This window comes from Pseudopodoces humilis, chromosome 19 (assembly GCF_049639895.1).
Source record: "Pseudopodoces humilis isolate 2021_Gansu_Grassland_sample_001 chromosome 19, ASM4963989v1, whole genome shotgun sequence".
NCBI lineage: Eukaryota > Metazoa > Chordata > Aves > Passeriformes > Paridae > Pseudopodoces > Pseudopodoces humilis.
The window spans coordinates 11452054-11478529 of record NC_142218.1 but is presented as its reverse complement, the minus strand read 5'-3'; the positions used below and the strand labels follow the sequence as shown (position 1 = coordinate 11478529).

Below are 26476 nucleotides of genomic sequence, written 5' to 3'. Positions count from 1 at the left end.
GTTTTTTTTGTTTGGTTGTGGTTTTTTCGAAGTCCCAAGTCCTGGATTTCTCAAGCCCTTTAATGCTACAATTTACAGAGGAACACAGGCCTGTGTTTATTTGCTAGGCTGCTCCTTCGGGTTCAGACATCTGAACATTCGTTATTATTTGCTAGAGGACTTAGTGAATAGTAAAAATTGTTTCCTAATTTTCCTGCAGAAGTTTCTAGTGACTGTGTGAATGGATTGCCAGTCTCTTTTCCATTTGTTAGTTAGAAGCTTTCATGTTTGATAAACAGGTTTAGTAAACTTGACAGTTCTCCCCTCCTAACTTCTCATCCTTAGTCTCAGCACTTTGTGTAGAGGGCTTGAGTTCTACTAGCTCCACACTATGAATAGAGAAACTGAGGCACAGAGAACCAATGCACCAAAAGGAACAGCAGAGCAAGAATGGAGCCTGTGAGTTGAATGCAATGTTTTTTGGTATCATTCTTAAGGGTGATTCAGCTAGCCCAGGTTAGTTAAGACTTGCATCAGCTTGTCTGGTAGCCATTCAGAGATCTCTAAAATTATCTGATGGCCTGTCGCCAGGCTTATCTCAAACTGAATAGGCTTTCCTCTCAACAGTCTTCTCTGCTACTCTGAAAAGCCAGTTCCTCCCAAGCAAACCATTAAAAAAGAGTACCCAGAAAGCCTCCTTGCACAAGCATATTTACTGGGGGTAGTATTAAAAAAAAAACAAAACAAAATCAACCAAGAAAGCAAAAACAAGAAAAAGCCCAGCAACCACAAAAGCCTGGCGTCTTTGTGGTCTCAGCTCAAGCCCATCACCAGGGCTGTGGTATCTGGGGCCCGCTCTGGAAGCACTGGAAGCAGTGGGCAGCCTGATAATAGCCACTGTGGGACAGCTGTAGTAGCTGTGCCCAGTGCCAGGCTGCTCCTAATCTCCCCAGTGCCGAAAGTCCGTCTGAGCCAGCCCATGCAGCCCAGGCCCTCTCTCCCCAGTGCCTCTCTGCTAATCTGCAGCCGCACATGTGCCATGGCTGTGGCTGGGAAGTGCCTCGGGCTGTTAACAGGCCTGGGGCTTCTTGGGGCTGAGCAGGGACAGGCCTGCAACTAAATCTACACAGAAACAAGCCCCTTCTAGGCAGGGTTTGGGATAAAGTCAGACTTAGAGGGTCACAGAAATGTGGGTGGGGTGGAGGGAGAAAAGAGGCCCAAACCCACATCCGCTTCACAAAGCATCTCAGCTACCTGGTGTCATGTGCCAGAATTTTTAAGACTCTATAAGGAAGCACTTCAGAGGAGGCACATGATTCTAGGGAGCTATTTTCAGCACGGGGAAAAACCCCTATTGAGTGATTGCATATTTCTTTCACTTCCCTTTTTTCCCTTTCCTTGTGAGATGCGCTCAGCAAAATATTTATTGCTGAAATTATTTTGTTGTATTTTTCAGATAGTAGGTTAGCACCTTCAGCCTCTTCCTAAACTGTGTCTATTGTGAATACATTGCATATTTTAAATTGTATTTATTTAGTATTTATTATTGACATTGTGTCAAGGCAGCTCCCATTCAGAATGCAGCAGTTGAATTTACAACTCAGATCTGCATTACTGCTCTTAGCTAAGGATGGTTGGGGAAAACCAGTATGAAATGTGCATAAATAAACTGAGATTTGCTTTTAAAGTAAATGACTAAATAACCTTTTTAGAATTTGTTTAGGGAATTGTAGAAGATATTCAAAGTCATTGTGGGAAATATTGACAATGTGGCAATGCAACAGAACATTTTGTGTGTGTTCCTGGGTAAACTGAATGGCTTAGAGAACATTTATCTTTTAGAAAATTATAAAATTATTGTGTTTTAAGGAAAAAAATTAATCTACCTGAATTTAAAGTCTTCCTTTTATTGCTCCCTACTGAGTATGCTCACAGCATGGCAGAGGATGACGGATGTTCGCTCTCTACTTTTTTACAATGCCTTTCTGGTGCTGAACTCTGTGTTAGGAGCAGTTCCTTCATTGGCTGGTGGGAGAAGTGGAAGTCATCAGGTGGAGGGGAAGCCTGGAATAAGCTGATTTTCCTTCTGGAACCATATGGAAGCTCAGAAATCCCTTATCTCTACCAACCCATAAAGTGGTAGTTATGTTCGGTGAGTCAAGCCCTTTCACTGTCACCATTTTATGCTCAATAGTTTAAGGTGCTTTCCTAATTATAGTTCTTTTCCCATCCTTAAAAGGAACACTTGCAAGGCAGTGACAGTCATTTGACATGTAAAGAAACTGCTCTAAGCTTTCAGAAGTCATTTCATCCTGGGTTTCTGCTGCTCAGTGATACTGGTCCTGGTTATCAGCAGCCAAACATGACTGTGCTGTGTTTTGTTCTGCCTCACATCATTTCCTTTAGCACAGTGAGATGTTTCACCCAGGGAGTGTTACAGTTCACTTCAGAGAACTTCAGTGAAATAGGGTTTTCACCTCTAGCATTTTCCTGGCAAGTTCTGAAGTACATCTGATATAAGAAATTAAGAAGTATTAGAAATGCTGTATTTCTTACTGTCAGGAAATGAGGAGAGAGAGAGAGAGGGAAAGAGCATCTGTACAAGTTAGTCACAAGTTAATTCAAGTTTTGGCTAAAAATGATGGATTCTTTAACTATTTAAAGACCTTGCATCACTGAGAGTAGTGTTATTTTTATGTGTTACAAAGTATTTTTTGTTACTGCTCCTGTTCCACTCCTTCATGCAGTCAAACATCAGGAATGATGCTTGTTTAGTAAACTGGAGTTTGCCTTGCAATGCACTGAATGTTGTGATTATAGGAGGCTCCTGCTCACAAGTTGTTACTGTTTTTATTATGGGTGTGTCCTCTACGAGTCATATGATGCTAAAATTTAAATTATGTGGCAGAAGCACATGTGCTTAATAAATTAAGATCACTCACTTTGGGCTATAATCTCTACATATGCACATATATTTGTATATATATTATGTCTAGTATAAAATAATGAAACACAAACACAATATGCACATATATTCATGCACCACACTGCTGCACAGAGAACTGGGAAGGTGTGCATGTGACAATGCTGCTTTCCAAGCCACCCAGTGGTGCACCTGTGCTGTTGTACCTGTCCCCAGCAGTAAAGAGGCCCTTGGATCCTGGTGCAGAGCCTGGGGCTGGCTACTCCCCTGGCTGGCTGAGTGACAGTCCCTCGGGTATAAAAGGGCCCCTGGGGCGGGCTGTGCTGGGTGCAGCTGATAGAGCAGCAGGCAGAGGGCTTGTTCTGGGGAGCTGGAGAGCCTGGGCGAGGTTGTAGCCACCACCAACAGGTCTGAGGCACACAAAATGCGTGAAATCGTGCACCTGCAGATTGGCCAGTGTGGGAACCAAATTGGAGCCAAGGTAAGGTCTCTTTTCAATGCTGATCATTAGCAGTAAATCAGAGGTAGCAGGTCACACATCATCAATGGATGGGCAATTCTGGGGGGACAGTTACCTTGTAACTCAGTGGTGGGAAGCATGGCATGTTAACAGGGAACATGAGTATTTTGGTATGAAAGGCAAGAGCTGGATGATGCAAAGTTTAATGTTCATTTGCAATAACCATGGTCCAGTGATTACAAGTGCGCCAGAGCATTCCTGCTGGGACTTCTGTTCCCAGGGGAATTCACATACTCTGCAAGATACTGGGGCAAGTGACAGAGCCAGTAATTCCAGGGCTGTGAGATTGTGTTGCTTTAGTTGAGCCATGTGGCAGCAGCTGTGCCACATTTTATTCTTAAATATCACAGAATCATACAATGGTTTGTGTTGGAAGGGGTCTTAAAGATAATATGGGATCATCTTAATCAACGGCATAACTTGTTAGAGTGTAGAATAACACAGTGTCACTGGCCTCCTGTGAGAGACAGATATCATTTGGAGTATTTTTGTGTAGCTCAAACGCTGGCATGCTGTAACACAGGGAGTAGTCACTATTGCTGACTTTCTGGGCTAGGAGTAAAAAAAAAAAAAAGACCCTCAATTACTATGCTGTGTGATGTCCATCCTTTTTTTTCCTTTTCTTTTTAATTGATAAGTAGGAAGTTGTCCAAAGATCATCTATTTTGGGCTGGGAGGCTTTTTAAGACGTGGGATAATTGAGGGATTGATCTGTTGTGTTCTCCCTTTCTCCCACCCCTAACATTGATTCCTTTTAATGGATCATGAAGCATGGAACACGCACCAGTTGGCAGTGGTGGGTTAGACTGGATGCTAACCCAGGAGACCTTTAATACTAGAATAGCCTGGTCATTACAGTGGGTGGGTGTGTCTGCATGAACACTGCTGTGGCTGCTGCCCAGATAAGAGCCCAGCACAAGAGCACATCCATATGAGTGTCAAGATAGGACATTTAGGACCAGCAGCTGTTTGTGGAAAGCCTTGCTCATGTACAAATTTGCCTGTGCCAGCTTTGTCATGCCATGGTCCCACTTGCGCATTACAGGACTCAAAGCAACTCTCCCTAATCCATACCCTCACGAACTTTTTGTTAAGCTCATACCAAGTAGTAACTGTTATTTAAACTTTTAAACATCAATTTTCTTTTACTGTAAAGAGAAGAAATTGAGGGCCTCCATCTGTTAGTGCACAGGTCACAGCTAAGCAGCATAAACGGTCTGCTAAACTTTTCCCTCAAATTTATGTGGGAGGGGTAGAGAAGGATCCCTGTTCTGATCTGCTAAGTAAACAGCAAAGCATCCCCTGCTTCAGGCACAGTTCCCAGAGCTGGTGCTGAACATGTTGTGTTGAACATAAATAAATAATTCTCAATGTGTTGTACCTCTTTCCTTTTGCAGTTCTGGGAGGTGCTTGGAGAGGAACATGGGATCGACATCACTGGGAACTACCGTGGGGATTCACCACTGCAGCTGGAGCGAATTAACGTGTACTTCAATGAGGCTTATTGTAAGTGCTCAGCAGAGCCAGCAGGGAGGGTAAAATAAGTAATTAAAAAACCCACAAAAAGCCTAAACCACTCTAGGTGGATGGGACTTTCCAGAGTGGATTGTAAGCCTGTTTCTTTGACCACTAGCAGTAATTATTTGCATTCATTTTGTTTTGTTCCAGCCCATAAATACGTGCCCCGTTCCATCCTGGTGGACCTTGAGCCTGGGACGATGGACAGTGTCCGGTCCAGCAAAATTGGCCCCCTCTTTCGACCTGACAACTTTATCCATGGTATGTACAGCACGCTGCCAGCAAACTGACTGCAGGCAAGTGTCCCGAGGGCCTTGGGCATCCTTTAAAAATTCTCCTGTTAACTTTGTGGCTGGTCTTTCTGTAACTCTGTTCACAGGTAATTCAGGTGCTGGCAACAACTGGGCCAAGGGCCATTACACAGAGGGTGCTGAACTGATTGAAAACGTCATGGACGTGGTCAGGAACGAGTGTGAGAGCTGTGACTGCCTTCAGGGATTCCAGCTCATCCATTCCCTTGGCGGTGGCACAGGCTCGGGCATGGGGACACTCCTCATCAACAAGATCAGAGAGGAATATCCTGACAGGATCATGAACACCTTCAGCGTTGTGCCCTCACCCAAGGTATCTGACACAGTGGTGGAGCCATACAACGCCATCCTCTCCATCCACCAGCTGATAGAGAACACAGATGAAACCTTTTGCATTGACAACGAAGCTCTGTATGATATATGCTTCAGGACATTAAAGCTCACCAATCCCACCTATGGGGACCTCAACCACTTGGTGTCCCTAACGATGAGCGGTGTCACTACCTCGCTGCGTTTCCCTGGCCAGCTGAATGCAGATCTACGGAAGCTGGCGGTGAACATGGTGCCCTTTCCTCGCCTGCACTTCTTCATGCCCGGCTTTGCCCCGCTGACAGCTCGGGGCAGCCAGCAGTACCGGGCCCTGACGGTGCCAGAGCTCACCCAGCAGATGTTCGATGCCCGGAACATGATGGCAGCCTGCGATCCCCGCCGTGGGCGCTACCTCACCGTCGCCTGCATCTTCAGGGGCAGAATGTCCACCAGGGAAGTGGATGAGCAGCTGCTGTCTGTCCAGACCAAGAACAGCTCCTACTTTGTGGAGTGGATCCCTAACAACGTGAAAGTGGCCGTGTGTGACATCCCACCGCGGGGGCTGAAGATGGCAGCCACGTTTATTGGCAATAACACGGCCATCCAGGAGCTCTTCATCAGGGTGTCTGAACAGTTCTCGGCCATGTTCAGAAGGAAAGCCTTTCTCCACTGGTACACAGGGGAAGGCATGGATGAGATGGAGTTTTCTGAAGCAGAAGGTAACACCAATGACCTTGTGTCTGAGTACCAGCAGTACCAGGATGCCACTGCAGATGTGGAGGAATTTGAAGAGGTAGAAGTGGAAGCAGAAGCCAAGCCAGAAAAGGAAGCAGAGTAAAAAGTATCAAAACATTCTCTGAACGAGCCCATTCACATTCACTAAAGACAAAGCAATAGCCATCATACCCAAAATAACACATTTCTTCGGAACTTTTTCTCTGCATCCAGCCAAATATATCTGATTTTACAACACACTGCTATTGAAATTAATGGCAGCTCTGTTTGACTGTCTTAAACAACTGTTGACACCGAATCTCTCCCAAAACCAATCCACTATGAAGACACGTTATCTCATACCAGTCTTTCCTGTAAATGGATTCACTTTTAGGATATAATCACCAGATACTGAATGTACTATACAGCCACTGTGCCTGTGTATATAGATCAGGATCATAAGCAATAGCAAAATATGCTGTCAGCTCATCACATTTATTTATTCTCAGGTAAACAGTCCCTGCTGATTGTGAACTTGTTACTGTTTTAGGAACACGTGCACATCTCTAAGGCCTGCAAAGGCAGTGACTCTTTTATCACTCCACAGACTGATGTGGATCTGCAGAAACAACAGGGGGCAAATGACTGAATATGCACATTCTTATAAGTAGTCTAGTTGTTCTATCACATTGCTGGCTTATATTATTGCAGAGCTTTATTCATTATCATAGTGTGATTTGTTTCTATTTCTAACTACAGGTTGAGTTACATTAGCACACTAAGTTGTGACACTGTGTAAAAGTTTTGGTGTGGTATTTTTTTTTTTTCTAGGTACTAACTACTGTAAATTTTTTTCCTAACATTCAGTACAACAAAAATGACATAGAATGGTTTGTAGTTTATTAATATAAATTCTATGGCAGTCACTAAAACAAAACTGTATTTTGCCTTTGGTGAAAAACATTTCTTACCATCACAGCTGCCTATTTAACAATGTATTTATAATATTCTTTTAAATAAAGATCATATACCATTCTATGAAAGTTTTATACTTGAAACATTTGATAGACAAACCCCCATAGTTTATTTGTGCAAGAACTAACTTTGAATGATATTAATTATACTCTTAGATGAAAAGGTTTGTTGTACTCTGAAGAAAGTAATGCTTCATGTTTGAGTTCAGTCTTGGTGAAGGAATCTGAAGCCAGCTGTCCTGTGTAGTGGGACAATGTCGTTCCTGCTATGAGGATACACAGCAGCAGGAAAATGCAGAAATTTCCCCCAAAACCACATAGCCTGAAGTGCATCTTCCCAGCCAAGAGAAGTGTCCCCCTCCATCCCTGCTTCCCAGGGAACGTGTGTCCCTCTCCATCTCCTCCCTGTCTTGACAGTGTTAATGAGGATAAACAATTCAGATTCCCCTGTTTCCTTCTCCATTTCTTACATGACACCAGGTCTCCCAATTCCTGATTCACTGTCTCAGACTTGGAGATTAGATCCCCAGCAGCACATCCATGGCACAATTGTCCTGCTTCCAGTTTTCAGAACTATATGCTATATTCTCTGTTAATACAGATTTTAGCCAGGATTTTTTTCAAAGTAATCATTACAATGAAGTAGGCAGTAAAGTTTTAAAAAACAATCAAATCTCTCACTCATTTATGTACCTGAAATATCAGCATGAAACTCAAAAAGAGATTTGGCTTAAAAATAAACAGTGTTGCTACTAAATGTCCAGACTGTACTAAAGGCAGTCTTTTATTTTAACAAAACTGAAAAATAAATGTCTCTGCAGAACAGAAACTTTGTTTCAAGAGGAACAACACTTTCCACACATTCAGAAATTACATTTATTAATGTAATGTATACATATATTAATGTCAATTTACGTACAGAGGCAAGTTCTACAGTTCATGTGATGACATTACACTGCAGTCTTGAGCTTGCCTACAGCTTTGCAGTTTGCTGTTATTCACCACAGATCAGCTCCTACAAGAGATTAAAAATACAAGTTATTCAATTCAAAAATGTGTACAAGGTACACTTCAAACAAAAGGTAATAATATTTAATCTCAGATCAGTTATAGGAGTTGTTTTATCCAAAACAGAAACTATTTCAGCTGCTTGTGATGTATGGACTGACACAAATAAAGTTATAAGCAGCATCGGTCTCACAGAGAGCAGAAAACCCATACAACGGATTTGCTGATCAGGGGAAGGAGCAGTTCAGAGAGGCTATCTGCTGGCTTAGCAAGTATCAAACATGTGAATACCATAGAGAAACCTGTGAGCATCACTACAGAGCCCGCACTGTTCTGTGGAAGCCCATAAAAAATCTGACCAAACCCAAAGGAGTTCAGTGCGGGGCTTGGCAGACAGTACATCTCACCTCACTAATGACATTAGGCTGTTTCCCACCTCACACGCAATCAGGTCACAGACACCTGCGCACGTTCGCACCACAGCAGCCGCAATCCCCTCCACTCCCATGCCTGGAAATCCAGCCGATTATCTCCAGATATTGGGCATTAATGGACTCAGCAGTTACAGACCTTCGCTAAGGCCACTCCTGCACTACAGAGCTCGAGCCAATCACCCAGCCCACCCCACCCGCTTACATTTCAGTCCTTTTTGGGTTTCACCGTTTTCACCGTGGCCACCGCTGCCTTCTCCGCCTCCGCTTTGTACTGCGGCTTCATGGCGGCCCGCACAGCCTGGGCGCAGATCTGCGAGTAGCGGATGTAGCTGCGGCCGGGGGGACACAGGGCGGTGAGACCCGGGCCCGGCCGCAAACCCGCGTTCCCCCCGCGCCGCTGTGACCCCGCCAGGCGCTCCCTGTCAGCCCTGCCCCGCCAGCCCCTCGCCCCAGCCCTGTCGCGGGTTTGTCGCCACAGCAGTACCTGAGCCCGGCCTGTCGCCAATACGCCACCATGGCTGCGGCTCCGCGGGGCAAGGTCAGCGCGCGCCGCAAGGGACGTGCCCGCCGGCCAATCAGCGAGCGGGAACGGCTCACGCGCGCCGCCGTTCACGGGCTCGCGCCTCCAGCATTGACCAATCAGAGCGCTCCGTTCCGCTGCGCGGCTCCCGCCCTTTCCGCCTGCCGCGCCCCGGGCTCGCCCCGCCCCTTCCCGTCGGCCCGGGCGGCCCCGCGGCCGTGAGGGGCAGTGGGTGGGGCCATGGCCGCACTGCGGTGTGCCGGGGCTCCTCGCGGCGGTGCCTGGCAACATCCGTGAGGGAAGGGTGCGTGCCCTTCCCGGTATGGCAGGTGCCCGCCTCCGCCTCCGGCCTGCCGGGGCCTGCCTGGCTGTCAAAACCACGAGACTCGGTGCGAAACGAAACGAGTGGTTCAGAGCTGGTAATTTGCCGAAAATACATTAGAGGTCAATTACGTAAAGAACATAAATTAAAGGCCAAGTTTTCTGTGAAGCTCGTGACTAGTTATAGAGCGCTTGTGTTAGTTACCATCAACTCCCTCCTCAGTAATCCTGTTGTAATCTAAGCATCCAAGCAAGTGGATAAAAGGGTGTGTTTTGCACCTAAATCTGTTCTTACCGGTCTGTGCTATCACTTTTTGGGTTTTTTTCGAGATAAGACACTAAAAAAACCCCCGTTTTACAAGAATGTGGAGCCAGTGATTTTTAAAACAGGCTGTTCATTTTGGAGCTGGTCTGTGTGTGGCTAAGTTGTGACAATTCTGTCCCATCAGACACGGTGCGTTGCCATGGGTTTCCTTTGGACGTTGATACAAACACCTGAAATTCAGTCATTTGCTCTAAACAAATCCATGAAAGACAACATAATAAATTAGAAACTATCAACACAAAGAAAAAACAGTCAATTTCCCACATATCATAAGCAAAAAGTATTAGAATATTCAAATCATGTTTGATATGTCAGCAATTTGGTCCTAACCTAACGTTCATTTAAATAATTATGACAAAATACTTAAGGAGATTAAATATTGGCTTTTTAACAAATCCTTGCACTTTTGTTTGCTTACTTCCTTTCATCCAAAGTCAAACCATTTTTAAAGCACAGAATAATTTTCAGCTTTATTAGAGATCTCATTTAGTCCAGAACCATTGCAATTAACAATCCACACAATTTACTCAGGAAAGAGCCACCAGAACAAAAAGAGCAACTGTCCACCAGATATGTCAGTCTGTCTTCAGCATACAATCATAAGATCTGGACCACTGATCTGTTTTGTTTTTATTTTTTTAACTGTTAAACAACTCTGCTCCTATAAAATTCTGTGTTAATTTCTTAAACAGACATATTGCAATTGTTCCTACTTAATTTTAAAGAAATAACTAGTGTAAACGCGGCAGAAAACACAACTTACTTGCACTTGCTTTCTTCTTTATTTTTGTGTCAAACATATTCTAATTTTTGACAGATATGGCATATTGGAGCAAAGCTTTCCAGTTTGCATAAATTAATTAAAAAATATTTGTTATGACAAACATGTTTCTGCACTTTTAGAACAGAAAGATGCCAGTGATATTGAAAGGAAATATATTTGGTTTTGAAGCCCCAGTGGTAACGATAACAAAAAGATACAAGACAGCACCAAAGATTTTGGGAAGCCCCTCTGTGCTAAGCAGCACATTTGATGCAAGACAAGTAACTGCAGTACTTACATCAACTGAGAAAGGGGATTTTACATGTAAATGCTTCTTTAATGGAAACACCTGATGATTTGATAGATAAAAATAATTAGCACTAAGATTATTTAAAGCCTCATGGGCAGCCCAGGCCACATAGATGGCTTGGCAGAGAAAAATCATGCCAGTTGAGCTGGGCGTTTTTCTCCAGCTACATGCTCCTGTATTCCTGCCCCACAGCTTCTCTGGTTCCTCTCCCTAACCCATTTCTCACCTCCTTTTTGCTCCACAATTTTCTTTTCCCACCACACCTTCTCTCTCTGTACTGCCTATGAAGTGCCACTGCCTGCAATTCTGTCAAACTAACTCAGATATAAACTCATAATGGAGATATAGAACCTGGATGCAATTATTTACACATTTAGCTCTATTTACTATTTGTTGGTCTTGATAGATAAAAATTCAGCATGAACTGAAAAAGCTAAACCTTTGGGAGAGGTCTGCTGAGGCAGACTGGATATCAATCAGTGATGGAAAATGTGATCTACAAAAATTCTAGAATAAATATTTATGTTTATGCAGCTGTTACAAGGCACCGTTATAGATTTGTATGATCTGTTCTCATGCCCAGTTTAGATGCCAGGAGATATTTTGTAAAACCCTAAACTTTCCTCAGGTTAAAATTTTCAGAGAGAGAAAAAAAAGAAAGAGCAGGTAAAGGAGAGAAATTTAGAAGGACAGAGAGGGGTTGCAGAGAGAAGGGGATAAGTTAGGAGGGTTAGATGCAGAGATCAAGAGAAGCTGCTGTGGTGCGATTAGCAACATCCAGAAATGTGAGCGTGGACAAGTCTGGGGGAACTGAGGATGTGAGGGACATGTCCAAAGACACTGAGGGAGTGAGGGAAGAAGCATCTTGAAAGCTGAGATTGGAGACATCCAGAAAAGGTGTAGAGATGAGATTGGAAACATCCTCAGGAGTTGAAGAAGATAATGCAGAGGAGCGCTGAAACATGAAATAATTAAAATCGGTGAGGTCTAGAGATTCTGACGAGGTGGAGGAGCTGTACTCGGAGACACCTGGTGAGGATGGAGGGATTGTACAGGAAAAGTCCAAGGAAGCTGAGGAGGCAAGACTGGAAACATCTGTGGAGGATGAAGAAGTGAGACTGGAGAGGTCTAGAGAGAGTGAAGAAGTAGGGCTGGAGAAATCTGTGGATAGAGAGGTGACACTTGAGAGATCTAAAGAGATTGAAGAACTGTCGCCAGACTGATCCAGAGAGCCTGATGAAGTGAGACTTGATAGGTCCAGTGAAACTGAAGAGGAGAAACTGGAGCGCTCCCAGGAATCTGAAGAGGTGAGACTGGAGAGCTCTAAGGAAATTGAAGAGGAGGTACTGGAGAAGTCTGAGGAGAATGAAGACGTGAGACTTGAAAGGTCCAGAGAGGATGAAGAAGTGAGACTGGAGAATTCCACAGAGGATGAAGAGCTCAGACTGGATAAATCTAATGAATCTGAAAAGGGGATTTTAAAGAGTTCCAAGGAGGCTAAAGTCTTGACACTGGAGGGGTCCAGGGAGGCCAAAAAAGTGAGACCAAGTAGGTCCAGGTAGGTTGAAGAGATGACACTGAAAAGCCAAATAAATCCCCAACATGATGGGTGTTAAATCAGGAGTATTTTAAACAAAAGATCTCTATCACACCAAAACAAAAAGACAGCATTACCCCAAAAATATTTTTTCAGAAAATAATGATTCAAACTGTGTGCTTGGTCTTTAAGTAGTTTCTCTTTTGGTGCAGAAACGCTCCAGTAATAGGAGCCCAAAGAATTATTGAGAACATTGTGCCTTTCCGGGGACCGGTAGAGAATCACACATACAGTTGCAGACATTTTTCTCTCCTGGTATGTCTGTCCTTGTTCAACCAGATTTATTTTCCTGTGTACCATGTGCATGATTTGGAAGCTAACAATGTGCTAAACTCATTCTGTTATTCAGATAAAAAGAGGTCTTATTTTGTTACTTTTCTTTTATACCTCTGGATATAAAACCTGTATAGTAACATTTTTTTAAAATTTATGCTAGTTTGAATTGTTTAATAAAAATACTGTAAAGAGAAGTTGTGATAGAAGGCAGACATGATTAAAAAGGGAACAGAACAGCTTAAATTTCAGTTCAAAAAGGTGCATCTAATTATAGTGTGAGTAGATCAAGAGGCTGATCCACAGCTGCCTTCTCTCATCTCCAGACTGCGCCGCAAAACTTAGAGCGCTCAAACCTGCAGCTGCCTCTCCAGACAGGCACAGGAAGGCACAAAAAGCTCTTCAGTCATCACAAGCACATTTTATGGAGCAAGAAAGTGCAAGATACAGGTACAGGAAGCTGCAGGTGAACACACCCCAGCTTTGCCCATATTCTTACACAACCATGGCCAGATGAGTGTGTAATGGATTTAACATAATCACCATGGGTGCAACTCCCACCCAGGTCACCTCTTAACTGAAGCAGGTGTCTGCTGAACAGCCACTGAACTTGAATGGTGTCTCACTATGCAAACATTAAAATCCTGGGGATTTCACACAATGCAAAAATTCCCACACTAAAAAGAGCTGCTTATATACCATTGATGACATCCCCAAAAGTTCTTGAATATATTTAACATTTAGAGATAATGCTTCTGTAATTTAAGAGCTGTTGCAACATGGTTGCAATTCTTTCAAGAGCACAATGTTTATAGATCAAAAGGCAAAACAAATTACTTTTTCCAAACATGTGTAATTTATGATAAAGTGACAAGTTTGCTTGCTGCCCTGTATTTTTAATAAAACATAAAAGTAATTAACCCCTTAAGAATCCCTTGCTATCTAAAGCCGTTATAATTTTGTCACTATCTTTAATCTCAAAGGTTTCTCAAGTGTATTTTACAGGGGAGAACAAATATTTTTTAAAAAAGGCAAGTTAAACTAAAAAGCCGGCATCCAACAGGCTATAAATTCCAGTATCTTTTCACTGAGTTCTTTCTGTCCTAATTTAAAATAACAAAGTATTGCACTTTTTCCTATGAAATAACACTGTCAAGAAACGTGGAATTACAGTCACCTTTGTACAAAATGCAGAGGTCAGTAACAACATTTCTTACCTTGAGTAGCTGTGGATTTACCTCCTTTCTCTGCCTGGGTAAGCCATACTGGGCTGTGCTGGTAAAGCTCTGCTGTTCTCTCTGCTGCTGACCCTAATCTGCTGCACAGCCACTGGAAATGATGCCATGCTGATGACAATACAGGTCATCTCCTGGTAAATCTCCTGTCTGAGCACAGCACTGCCCAGTGTGCCAGCAAACACCTCACTGAAATCAGCTCTACTCTTTATCTTAAGATTCAGCTCTGTGCTGTTTCCTGTTACAGGACAGTATTCTCAAGGCTAGTTGATGAAGCAGATGAAAACATTAATTTTTAACTTTTGGACACCTGGATTCAAAGTAAAAATAATTTTGCAGTGCCATCCAAGTCTCAGCTGTCCATTCTACAAAATGTGGCATAAATAGCCTGAGGAGGGACCCAGGATCTGCAGAGCACAATTCAGGTACACTCAAGCTTTAAAAATCTTGTGCATTACTTCCTCTTTTCATGTGTTTAATAACTTCTGTTACTTTTTAAATGTGGTCATAATAAAATAGCATGATGATGTAAGGTATTTTGTCCACAGCTGGTGCTCATGGTCCTCCTAAGGTAAGCAATTAGTTCAGCTTAGTTGTAACATGCAGCTTTACCTGCAGAATAATTCAGTTCTACAGCAACATGTAAAGCAAAGCTGTAGGGTTATTTAAAATAGAAATTAACAGGTCCTGTGCAAGAGAAAGAGCAACCCCCACTTTAAGAAATGGAAGAATTCTATAGTGACTCACTGCTTCCACACAAGCTCTTTATCACCATTCTTCAGTTCTTCCAAAAGCATGAACCTCAACAGGTTTCTGACCCTCCCTTTGAACCAATGCTGTCAGGGCCAGGAGATTGGCAATGTTGCAGTTATCACACAGTGGGTGCTCATGTTTACTATATATGACATTTATTGGAAATATAAATGCAAGTACAGACCACAAGAGACAGATCAGCAATGTTGTAGGAAATGGTGGTTACAATTTTTCTGCTTTTTTTGAAGCAAACCCCTGGCTGGCACTTGAAGTTCACTGCTGTGGCTGAGCAGGTGCTGACACCCATTGGTGGGCAGGGATCCATCAATCCTCAGCACCGATTTGTTCACATCACATTCCTCCACCTCTGCCCCTCCACTTCCCGTGTCCCTTCCCTTTTTTCTTTATTTCTTCTTTCCTGTTGGTCCTTCAGTTCTGTTCCTCCAGCTGTAGCCTTTCTCTTCCCCACCTCCTCCATTCCTCCCAGCCCCTCACAGTGGTGTGGTGCATTCATCCACAGCAACCCACACTCCCTGCACTGAATCTGAACACAAATCTCAGCCCAAGCAGATTGAAAATCTTTCCACAGGATGGATTCTCCACAGCAAACTGTGAAATCTTGGTGTGAGTTACAGCCAGATTTTGCAGAAAAGCAGTTATTAAGAAGCAAAAAAAGCAGCTGTGAATGTGCATTTTAGGATATGCATTTCAAGAAAAGAAGCCACTCCAGGGATTTCTTCACCCTCACCCCTCTCATTTTAGATTACACACCCTATAGTTCTAAAACACAAATAGACCAGAAAGTTCGAGGAATTAGCCAGAATTGAAACAAAATTTTATTTAAAAAGCGCCATGTACAGAAAGCCATACTCTGACAGAATGAGAATGCAGGCATATAAATAAAATAGAAGAAAGAAATTTATTATCTTTCAAGAAGTTGTTGAATGCCTGTAAAACTTAAAAGGTTTTTTTTTCAGTGCAAGGCCAAACTGTGAGTTCTACTATGCAGTCCTTAGTGCAGAAAAATTTGGAAATGAAAAAACTGACTTTAGAATATCAAATTATGCTAATGGCTGAGCAAACATATAAAATGAGTTTCAAACTAAGTATTTTTATCAGAAATGATGGTACAGTTTTGCAGAAGTTTCACACACTTTTAAAATTGAAATGTTATTTCAGTTGTAATAATCTCCTGTAAAAGTATGGCAAACCTCAATGACTTGAATTAGTAAGGTAGTCTCAAACAATTTCTGTTTAGAAAAATATTCTATTTAGAATAGTTAATTATTAAAATTATATATGTATATTTCTGTTTTCTTCCCCCAGCACAAACCTTACAGAAGTGTTCTCGTTTGTTAAAATAAGCTCTGGTTCTCTATACAGCAGATGCTACTTCATAGGCAATTTGATAGAACAGAAATGGCAGAAAATCAAATATGCTGGGCTGGGTGACATTACAGTTCATAAAGGCCAAGAGGGTCTTGAAATCACTTGTAAACTTAGAATCAAAATTCCAGAAAAAAACCTTGGGCACCAAAATACCACCATCAGCTACTTCTGGGCTGTGCCTTTGCGTTTTTCTGTTCACACCGGAGCCTGGTGGGACAGGGAGGTGCCCAGGACAACTGGCAGCGGGGCACACACATAGTCTGACACACACACACAGAGCCTGCACACACAGCCTGGCACACACACACACACACACAGAGCCTGGTACACACACACACAGCCTGACACACACACACACACACAGCCTGACACACACACACAGCCTGGCACACACACACACACACAGCCTGCACACACACACACAGCCTGGCACACACACACACACAGCCTGCACACACACACACAGCCTGGCACACACACACACAGCCTGGCACACACACACACACACACAGCCTGCACACACACACAGCCTGGTACACACTCACACAGCCTGCACACGCACACACACACTCAGACTGCCTGCACACGCACACACACACACAGCCTGACACACACAGCCTGGCACACACACACACACAGCCTGCACACACACACACACACACACACAGCCTGCACACACACACAGCCTGGCGCACACACACACACACACACACACAGCCTGCACACACACACACAGCCTGGCACACACACACACACAGACAGCCTGCACACACACACACACACACAGACAGCCTGCACAGACACACATAGACACTCACACAGCCTGCACACACACACAGCCTGGTACACACACAGCCTGCACACACACACAGCCTGGTACACACTCACACAGCCTGCACACGCACACACACAGCCTGGCACACAGGGCTGACCTTTCGGTTCCTGCAGCAAATGACCAGCAACAGTACCAAGAACCTGCAGTGAGTACCAGGAAACAGAGACTGGAGAACACCAAGTGAAAACCTTGAGAACACAAAGGGCCTTGTACTATGAGCAAATAAGTTCAAAGGGTAAAGGGATTTGGAACTTAAAACACTGGTCAAAGTAAAGGACAACACAATATCCAGTGGATGGAGCAGGTTATTTCTGGAACCTGATCAAGTTAATGAGAATATTGTTAAATACTACTTCCTCTTATATTTAGGTATCTCCTCAGCCACCTTTTCAAAGGTTTTTCAGTCTTTAATTGGTTCTTTGGAGTGAACACCTGCTACTGTAGCAGCTTACAAGATTTTAAGGCTCTTTGCTTACTGTACCTTTATGTAATGGGCTTTTAGAAATGGAGATACTTCTTATACTTACAAGTTTAAGATAAAATTTGATTTTAAGGTACTGCATGCCCAGCTCATTAATGTTGCATTTAGGAGCAGGATTTAGGTCTTGGTAGGTAGGTAAGAGACACTTTGATGTTTTACCTATAGTGACTGAAAAATAATTTGAGTACCATGTTAGTTCAACCAGTCAAGTTAAAAAGCTTATCAAAAAATATTTTGAACATTCTTTTATATTTCAAGCATCAAGTAATAAGCTTTCTGTAAAACCAAGTTGTATCACACAGCTGCCAAAAATCAACAAAAAGAACAATGCTGGAAGAACCATTCTGCTTAATTTTGGGCTTGGTCCCAAAAGAGGTAGTCCATAAGTCACACAAAAAATAAAAGTTAGCCTAACATGCCAGTGTCCTCCACCATATGCAGCCTCACCACTAAATGAGGCTATTTCATATCTGCAAACATTATAAGTTAGAGTTCATGTAAATACAGGAACTACAGTTAGAAATTTATTTCTTCATCTGTAACCGCAATTCGGTCCAGCTGACCCAATATATTAAATTGCCTTTGAGCCCCAGCCTTGGTAAGAATTCAGCTTTTCTCCAGATTAAATTTATAACATGCCTAATACACACATCCTTTAAATAAGAAAGGATGCATGTATTTAAGCCTGGAGAAAAGCTGCAGGTCATTAAGCCTTGTTAGTGATACAGGTCTAAGAACTATCATCATTTCTCTACAAATGCTGCTGCTGCCATTGAATTCCTCATGGTTCCTCTTGCTGAAGCTGCAAACTCTTCAATTTCAGCATTTAGTCTTTTAATTACCCATTCCAATGCTTCACGGCCCTACAGTTAAAGAAAAGTTTATTAGTGTGTAAAGCTTAGCAAATAAGTAAATCAGCTAAATTCTTACTGAAAATGACTAAAGATACAGTAGTTGAAAGAGGAAAGAACAGAAATACGTGTCTCTGATGTTATTTCAATAACTGGAGTACTGCTGGAACATGTTCTGCCTTTGATTTCATGAAAACAATTCTTTATATCAGCAGTTCTCACATCATGAACCACAAAGGACTTTTTACCCAGACTGCTTTATCATTCTTGAGGCTGAACTCCAGATATCTTTGAATTGCCAGAGAACGGACTCTCAACTAAAATACTGTTTCATTGTTCCCACATAACTCTTTCTGTATGAATGTAGATCCCTTTTTGACAGCAAAAGTGATCAGATGGCATCAAGAGGGCAGCAAAAGAATGACAGTGCCACACTGTTGAGTGAGGGAAGATGTTTTCTCCCAGGAAGATTCAGAGACCTTTGCCAGTAACAATTTATTATCTCCATTCACAAGGGGAAAAAAGAAGAGGAAGTTCAGCATGCTGAGCATTCAGACTCTACAGTAAAGGCAGCAGAACTATGTGGCCCCTTCCTGAGGCTGCTGATAAAGCCAAAAAGTGAAACAGAGATCTTTATTCCCTTTTACATTCAGTCAGTGACCACACATTTACAAAGGCCATACTTACTTTTTTAGCATTGGAAGAAATTGTGTTTGCCATTAGCCCTTCTAGGTAACTGCTGAGACTGACACCTTTTACAGATATTATTGCTTCTTGTGTCAGAATGGTTCTGAAACAGAGAGCAGGAAACTAAATTACTCTGAGTAGTTTAAAAAATAAACTCCCTCCTCCTCTACAAGTACATTCCCTCATCAGCTTTGCTCTATAACACAGAACTGCCTGCCCCCTAAACCCATTTCCACACTTTATAACTGCTTTATACTTCTACTTATAAAATAAAGCCTAAGAGTGCCTGGCAAGTCCAAGTCTCCCTTTGTGGCTCCCAGCCATTTCCATCTTTAGCAGTAGAATGTTAAGAGTGGAATCAGCAGATATGGAGTTGCAGTATACAGGGAAAACAATATTAAAATATCCCCTTCAACAATAGGGATTGAACATTTCTGACTGTCATGACAGAAAAGAACTCCAGCGTCAGAATCCCTAGAATGATCCTTCAGAATTATCACCACTTCCAGCAGCATAGACTCACTAAGCTCTAAGTGGCCTTACCCCAAGCAACCACCAAAACACAAACCTCCAAAATCAGATGCTAAAGGCACATGAATGTGCTTTCTAGTGCAGATCTGTGCTCAGGGTGACAATGGGATCAAGAACAAGGAGCTGAAAATTGCAGATGTGCACAAACTCAGTTACAGACAGAACACCCTGAACTGGACTCCAGCACAGCATGACCCAAAGTGTTCCAGTGAGTCTCAGAACCAGTGTCACTGCAGGAAGTGACAGTCCATTTTTATCCTGTTTCAGACAATTTACTGTAACAAAGGCCATGTAAACCTCATCTTCTGATCAAGGGAAACCATGGACATTTTCAGAGCAAAATCCAGTAGCTGTGGGCAATCTCAGAGCAAGGAGGTACTCACTTGTGTGGTTCATGAGGGTGTGGTTTATAGACAAGCCTCTCATCTACTGACACGAGGTTTGTAAATGAAATCTGTAGAACACAGGACAGGATTACGCCTTGATACAAATAACACAGGACTACAGAGAGCAAGATGTTACACGATTAGGAAACAATCACAGTGTACATAGACCAAGAGGCTTTAAAACATTTTTTCTTAACACAACCCCCACCCAAAAAACTCCTCTTGTTCATCAGTATGTTCACAGCTTCAGCAGTGACAAGTTCCAAGAGCCAAGCAGCTCCTTCCTAAGAAACAGAACTGATCAACTATTACCACATTACTTAAACCTTTAACTCGCATTGTTCTAAAACAATTCTCATGTTATTTTCAAGATGATTTTCCTTTTCATATGTACAAGGTGCTGTTATACTCTGTGATCCATTTCAGTGGCACAACCACAAGTACTTACATTACAGGATTTAAGTTCCATTGTTTTTTTCACAGGGTCAACAACAGAGTGCTCCTGCACGTACGTCCTTGTCCTGCAGGTGCCGATGAGCTGGGGACAGGCAAACAGAGATGGCATCAATTCCACTAACCCACTGCAATTCTTCATGCCTTTAAATGCACAAGCAGTGGTTATTGCATTGAACAGACACCAAGAGGACACTATTAGGATTTAGCTTAAAACAAAGCTATTCAGTTGAGATAGATCTCATTTTCCAGATAGCAGCAGTCTGAGATCAAGAGTTGGCTACCAGGGTCACTGTGTGCTGCTGCTGCACTTTCCCAATACGTAAATGCTTAAGTCATTAAATGTTTAAACCATTAAAGTTATGAAATAATGCACATCTATTACAACAGTTGGCTCAGGAGCTTCCCCTCCCTGCGGCGGCCCTTTCTGGCCTGTGACACAATACCCACCGATTTCACAATGGCCGGGATTCCCCACTCTGTGCTCAGGAGCCTGTGGCTGTGCAGCTTCCCGCTGGGATCCACGTGTCTGTCCAGGACATCGACTCCCACCACACTGGGGTTCATGGGGTTGGGGTATTTCCTCATGGCAGCTGTCATCACGGTTTCCCAGGGGTGACTGCCCAAACACAATCACAACACTAATTTGCACAGTCTTCAATAGGATTATATCCTCCCCTAGAGAAAAAAACCTCTATTTCGTCGACTGAGCAGTGGCACATGAAAATCATGTATACAACACACCTGATTCACTGGGTGTGCTGAGTTCTATTGCAACTGGATAAGAATGTTTTCCCTGTGACACCATGCTAAAAGAGTGCTCTTTATCCAGATTTTCGTAATACCGGAGTGATTTATTAAGTTTCTACTTCCCTCTAACGAGTACTCCCTTCAGATTATTTTTAACGCAGGTGTTCCGGAGCACTTGAGCCCCGACACCACGGAGGGCCTGATCGGGGCGGGCGAGGGCAGCACAAGGACGCTGCTCGGTGCCGACAGCGCCGCTGGCCCCGCACAGCTACAGCCGCTGCCGAGCTTCCGCAGCCCCGCCGGCTCCGGGGAAACGTCAGGGGAGGCGAGAGGCAGCGACCGGAGCGAGGCTGCGGCGAGGAGCTCCCGGGGAGCGGCCCTGGCTCGGCGCAGTCCCCGCAGCCCCCGGCCCGCCGGAGGAGGCCCCCGCGTCCGGGGCCGGCCCCGCCGCCGCCCACCCGCCTCCCTGCCCGGCACCTACTCGAACACGTGCTCCGAAGTCCAGATCTTCATGGCTGCGGGGCCCGGCCCAGGCGCGCTCCGGGGCCGCCGCCGCCGCCGCTCGGTTCCGCGGGCACGGCTCTGCCGCCGGCCGCGCGCGCCTGCGCGGGCAGCGCCCGCCAATCGTCGCGTGGCGCCGCGCTGACGTCACGGGGCGCGTACGGCGTGACCGGGGCCGTGCCCGACCGGGGACATTTGGGGTGAGGTTGGGGCGGGCGCGGCCCGTGACCCCGCCGGGCCCGGGTGACGGGAGCACCCGGGGGTGGCACCGCCGGCTCCGCCGCCCATCGCGCCAACACGGGCGGGTGCGGTCTGTGAGCCGCGCTCCGGTCAGGCCGGGGCTCGCACGGCCCGGCCCGGCCCCGTCGCCACTCGCCGCCTTGCCGGGCGCGGCGGGGCCGGAGCCGCGGGTGTCCCATGACGTCAGCGCTGCCGAAGATGCCCGGTGGCGTCACACCGCAGCGGCCTTCCCGTGTCGGCCGGCAGGGGGCGCCGGGAGCGCGGCAGGCGGGTGTGTGACGTCACGCGCGTGAGGCGCGGCAGGCGCGGGGCCAGCGGCCCGGCCCGGGCGGTTTTGTAAGAGATTTCGTAAGGGTTTCATAACCCGCACCGCTGCCAGGGACGCGGCAGCTGGCACCGACTGCCTCCCGACTCATCCGCGGCATGAACCGGCCTGATTTACGGCCGTAATAAAGGAGTGGTCACGGCTCCAAACAGACCCACATGCGTTTCTTGGCGCGCCGTCAAGCGCTTCCTTCTAAAATTCCCGACAATGTTGGAAAGTGCCGTGAGTTCAGTGAAAACGGGGCTTTGGTCAAACAGCCGGGTAGCGTTTCATGCACACAAAGTGACCCCTGTGCACTCGTAACCGCACAAAAACAGCCTCAGTGGAAAAGCAGGAGAGGGAAACTTCCCAGAAACAGGTTCTGTCACACCGTGACATCGCTGGCACCCCTCTGCCGTGCCAGAAATCCCAGTCCTGTGCCAGTACTCACAGGCACTGAACATCCCCTGTGCATCCCGAACATCAAATCCAGCAGCTCTGGTACAGAGAAGCAACTATTTAATGGTAAATACCAGGTTCAGCCAGCAGCAAATACTTAAATGAGAGCTGTTAAGAGAATAATTTTTTGCTGGGCATACCTGTCTTGATTCTGTTTTCCCTGACTCTTTGACCTCATGGACTATTCCTGAACATGGTTAACGCGCTACTGATCTGTCAGAGTGGACAGAGCTATTGCTGGAAGATTGTGAGGCAGCTCTAAATCCATTGTAGTCTGAATAGCCACCGAGTGATTTTTGCAACTGGTGAGTTTTGCAAAGGATGTTAAAAATGCAAAGCATTTTGAGGGTTCTCAGTGTGACACAGCTGTGGAAGGAGGTGTCCCTTAAATGGCAGGGACAGTGCAGCAGACACCCATTCCTTATCCATCAGGCTGCCTGTAGCCTCATCAGGGTATTTTTCTGAAAAAGAAATGTTATCTACTGGAAGCAAAGCAAAATGTCATCTCCAAGAAGGAAGCATATGCTAACATATGGTGCAGATTAGGAGCTAGATTTCAGCAGTTCTTGCTCATGTAAACTTCAGGCTATTTTAACAGGAGATTTGTTAAAGCAGATCTCTATATCTGAGTGATGTCAAGTGTGGAACTACTTATAAACCTGTCTTGTAAGAGAAATAACACAATTATAAATAATACAGCCAGACTTTAGGAAAATAAAATGCACATTTGTAACTGCAGAATAAAAAGTGGCACAACCTAAACTTCAGAATTATTTACATATATTATAATACCATGAAATACAGTATCTTTGCCCCTATATGTTGTCAGTATTTGTCTAATAACTGAAATGAAAGAAAACATTCTGTCAGTTAAGTTTGTCCAGTCCCAGGCAGTTCCAAAATGATCACTGAGGACGATGATGGACACCGAGAAGAGAACATAAAAACCTGTGGAAACCCATGATGAGATTCCTTAGTCTTCCTATGTGTCCTTCAGGGGCTGTTTGCTCACAACTGCTAAATGCAACTGCTGCCTGAAAATGTGTTTTTATTGAAGTAACCAGCATTCTTTACCAGTTTTACATCCTCTGCAAGGCATTAAGAGTTTCACTGCTGATGTTGAGTCCGAACACTGGAGTCCCCACTGCTGCTGCAAATTGGCCTCCCACCCCAAAGTCCTTCCCCTTCCTTCTTCAGAACAGATGTCCCACACTCCTCACCGCTGAGACCTGTAGCCTTCATTTGACCCAGGGCAGAGGGAAAGGACCAGAATGCAGCAAATAGCACTTGAGAGCTCCATAAACCTCACAGCCTCAAGCAGGGGAGCTGCACTGCCAAACTGCCCCTGAGCTCTGCAGCTCTGCCCAGGCTGTGTGGGCTGGCCCTGGGGCCACCTGAGGACAGCTATTTCTGTTCTGGGGCTGCTGCTCATGGTGCTCTGGAACAGCTCTTCACGTGGCCAGGATGAGCACTGTGAGGGAACAAGGCAGCTAAATTTCTGCTTGCACACTGAGCCATAAATGAAATGAAAAAATGACAGGAAAACCATGCTAGTGCTGCAGAGCAAGAACAACTGGTCAGGGCTGATTTGACCAATGCTGTGCAGCCCCAAAACACCCACTGGAACCAGCTTGGCTTTAGCCAGACCTGCAGCACTTCTCTCAGTTCAGTGCATTTGTTCTTCACCCTCTGACAAACACTGACTTGCTGGTTGTATCATGCAATTCAGTTCAACTCAGTTACAACACAGAGCAGTGTAAGACAACCAAATGCCTGTATTTGTTTCTGCACTTTATCAGATGACCAGGAGAGTTTTGTTTTCTATACTGTGGTATTTACTTCCTCCCTCAGTTTGCAGAAAAAAGAGCTTATAGAAATAACCAACAAATTCCTTTCCCTTAGTCTTCCATATTCCACCAGAAATAGCCATCAAGTTGCCTAGGAAGTACTAATAAAAATTTTTACAGATTATCATTTTCTATCCTCAGACTAATACCTGTCACTGTGAAGAAGAAATTAAATGCCAGTAACTATATCAGCTTTCAGAGAAGAGCTGCAGGTGTTTATATAATTACTAAGAAATCAGTTTGGATCGATTCCTGCCTTCTGTGTGGGAAAACCACGAGAGGGGGGTGCTGGATCTCATGTGTTGTCTGTGTATTCCACTCCCTGTGTGTCTCTGTGAGAACAGACTTTTAGATTTCAATTTGCACAAGTACTCATCTGTGATTAAGTAGCTTTTCTTCCCTTTGCAGGTATTGGTTACCACAGCTACAATTACACTGCACAGCTCTCCGGGATGTGATTTCAATAAAGCCAGTCCAATGTCTCAGGTAACGGAGATGTCCAGACCCAAAAACCTGAGAACAATTGAGAGTGCAAATGTCCTGCTGTACACCTGTGCACTCACTGGTACTTTATGGGAACAGTGAGGAAAGCCAAGGACATCATTCACAGGATGAAGAAGCTCTCAACAGGAGGTGAGGGATATCTTAAAAAAATTTAAAGCTGTCTTCGGCTGGAAAGAGAATCACCACTTCATCTTGACCATGGATTTGCTTTTTCTTGAAGACCTGAAAGGCAGAGTTGCAGTCAGAAGTGGAACGGGTGATATAGAGGGTGGTAAATCTCCCATCAGATCCTACCTTGGATCTTCCATGGCACCCAGAGAGGGAATGGCACACCCCAGAGAGCCCCTCTGCAAACTTACAGGATATTTGGATGGAGTGTCACAGGATCAATAAGCAAAATAATTTAATATTCCACTCACATTTGAAGTCATTCTTAACGAGTGAAAAACAACAAATTAGTGATAAGATCTTCAGAAACCTGTGGCCACCTGATGTAGAAGGACAGCTTGAGATCTGAACTGCTGATTGGTGATACTGCTACACTGCTGCTACAGCTGCACAGTTTTAGCTGACTGGGGCTAAGAGCATCAAGGGGAGACTGAGATTTTGTTATCTGCCATTTAAGATCTCTCCCTTCCCCAAATACCCCTGCACACCTTGAAGAACCCTGCCCAAATCCCACCAATATCCTGCCCCCTCCCCCCTATAAATTAAAACCCAGACATTATCTTTGCTTCACAATGCAAAGTTTAAGTTAGGGAATATTAAAAATGTGCATCTTTAATAGAATGATCTGGGACAAACATTTGATTTTCAGATCCTTTTTATTTTACTCTTCTGCCATAAAACGTGCCAAGAGGCTTAGAGCTGCACACCTTCAGAGTGCTGTTGCCTCATATACCTTCCTTACCCAGCATGTGATACATCTCCTGCAGTTGGGAAACACTCTGTCTAACACTGCCTACACTAACCAGGCTCTGGCACTGTTTATATAATTTGAATGCAAATAATTATTTTTTCTTATCAGCTTCCTCCCCCACCTGACAACATCCAAAATGTAAACGCCCTGCACACAGGATCCCACCCAGCTGGCCTGAGCTACTTCTGACACTCCCTCTTCCACCTGCCCTCTGGGCTCCTTTGTTTTAACACACTCAAATTACCACAGAGAAATGATTTACCACTTTACACAGCTGTGCTTGGCTTGATGTTTGGCAGCAGAGGTCTTAAACAGGTAGTACACGGCCCTTAAATGGCTTTTGGCAAAGAGTGGTCTGGTTTCAATTTAAAAATTGACTCAGAATTTGTAACAAGGTAGGTGCTGTTTGACTCATTTTGACTTTTTAATTTCAGTTGTGCAGTTTCCTTGACTTGCAGAGTTCAGGCAGTTGGATTATGGTTCTACAAACATCTTGTCTGTGTCAGGAGTGGGAGCAGCAGCTGCCACCAGGTGTTAGACTGAGGGCAGGTT

General features: G+C 44.4%; 4 protein-coding genes across 6 annotated transcripts; 1 reads left to right on the top strand and 3 right to left on the bottom strand.

The window, feature by feature from the left end:
- The first annotated feature begins 86 nt into the window (after positions 1-86).
- Positions 87-8009, top strand: TUBB1 (tubulin beta 1 class VI). 2 transcript variants are annotated; one of them, XM_014254187.2, is made up of 5 exons: positions 87-438; positions 1987-2131; positions 4820-4928; positions 5091-5201; positions 5320-8009. In XM_014254187.2, the coding sequence occupies exons 4-5, from the start codon at positions 5141-5143 to the stop codon at positions 6396-6398; spliced, it is 1140 nt and encodes a 379-aa protein (XP_014109662.1). In that variant the 5' UTR covers positions 87-438; positions 1987-2131; positions 4820-4928; positions 5091-5140; the 3' UTR covers positions 6399-8009. The 2 variants fall into 2 exon arrangements, with proteins under 2 accessions (XP_014109662.1, XP_005524891.1); XM_005524834.3 differs by lacking the exons at positions 87-438; positions 1987-2131 and adding an exon at positions 3077-3383.
- Positions 8010-8106: 97 nt separating this feature from the next.
- ATP5F1E (ATP synthase F1 subunit epsilon) lies at positions 8107-9331 on the bottom strand. The gene is made up of 3 exons (XM_005524833.3): positions 9175-9331; positions 8893-9019; positions 8107-8263 (listed from the first exon to the last, which is right to left on the bottom strand). Exons 1-2 carry the CDS (start codon positions 9204-9206, stop codon positions 8896-8898), a joined length of 156 nt encoding a protein of 51 aa, XP_005524890.1. The 5' UTR covers positions 9207-9331; the 3' UTR covers positions 8107-8263; positions 8893-8895.
- A 967-nt stretch (positions 9332-10298) lies between these two features.
- On the bottom strand, positions 10299-12520 carry LOC148182826 (uncharacterized; the record flags this gene model as incomplete). The annotated part of the gene is made up of 1 exon (XM_088064764.1): positions 10299-12520. A coding segment is annotated over one exon (861 nt), but the record flags the coding sequence as incomplete, so codon positions are not given.
- A 2400-nt stretch (positions 12521-14920) lies between these two features.
- On the bottom strand, positions 14921-21731 carry PRELID3B (PRELI domain containing 3B). Of its 2 annotated transcripts, none has more exons than XM_005524831.3 (6): positions 21632-21731; positions 20851-21019; positions 20396-20485; positions 19945-20015; positions 19031-19133; positions 14921-18355 (listed from the first exon to the last, which is right to left on the bottom strand). In XM_005524831.3, exons 1-6 carry the CDS (start codon positions 21661-21663, stop codon positions 18236-18238), a joined length of 585 nt encoding a protein of 194 aa, XP_005524888.1. In that variant the 5' UTR covers positions 21664-21731; the 3' UTR covers positions 14921-18235. The 2 variants fall into 2 exon arrangements, with proteins under 2 accessions (XP_005524888.1, XP_014109699.1); XM_014254224.2 differs by lacking the exon at positions 14921-18355 and adding an exon at positions 18820-18945.
- Positions 21732-26476: the final 4745 nt, after the last annotated feature.

Excerpts from the sequence above, each read along its gene's own strand:
- ATP5F1E (XM_005524833.3), bottom strand. The coding sequence starts at position 9,206 with ATGGTGGCGTATTGGCGACAGGCCGGGCTCAG. Across the intron at positions 9,020-9,174 it reads TGGCGACAGGCCGGGCTCAG|CTACATCCGCTACTCGCAGA; the intron begins GTACTGCTGTGG and ends CCCCGGCCGCAG.
- PRELID3B (XM_005524831.3), bottom strand. The coding sequence starts at position 21,663 with ATGAAGATCTGGACTTCGGAGCACGTGTTCGA. Across the intron at positions 21,020-21,631 it reads ACTTCGGAGCACGTGTTCGA|TCACCCCTGGGAAACCGTGA; the intron begins GTAGGTGCCGGG and ends GTGTTTGGGCAG. Across the intron at positions 19,134-19,944 it reads CACCCTCATGAACCACACAA|AACCATTCTGACACAAGAAG; the intron begins GTGAGTACCTCC and ends TCTCTGTTTCAG.
- TUBB1 (XM_005524834.3), top strand. The coding sequence starts at position 3,327 with ATGCGTGAAATCGTGCACCTGCAGATTGGCCAGTGTGGGAACCAAATT. Across the intron at positions 3,384-4,819 it reads GGAACCAAATTGGAGCCAAG|TTCTGGGAGGTGCTTGGAGA; the intron begins GTAAGGTCTCTT and ends TTCCTTTTGCAG. Across the intron at positions 5,202-5,319 it reads ACCTGACAACTTTATCCATG|GTAATTCAGGTGCTGGCAAC; the intron begins GTATGTACAGCA and ends CTCTGTTCACAG.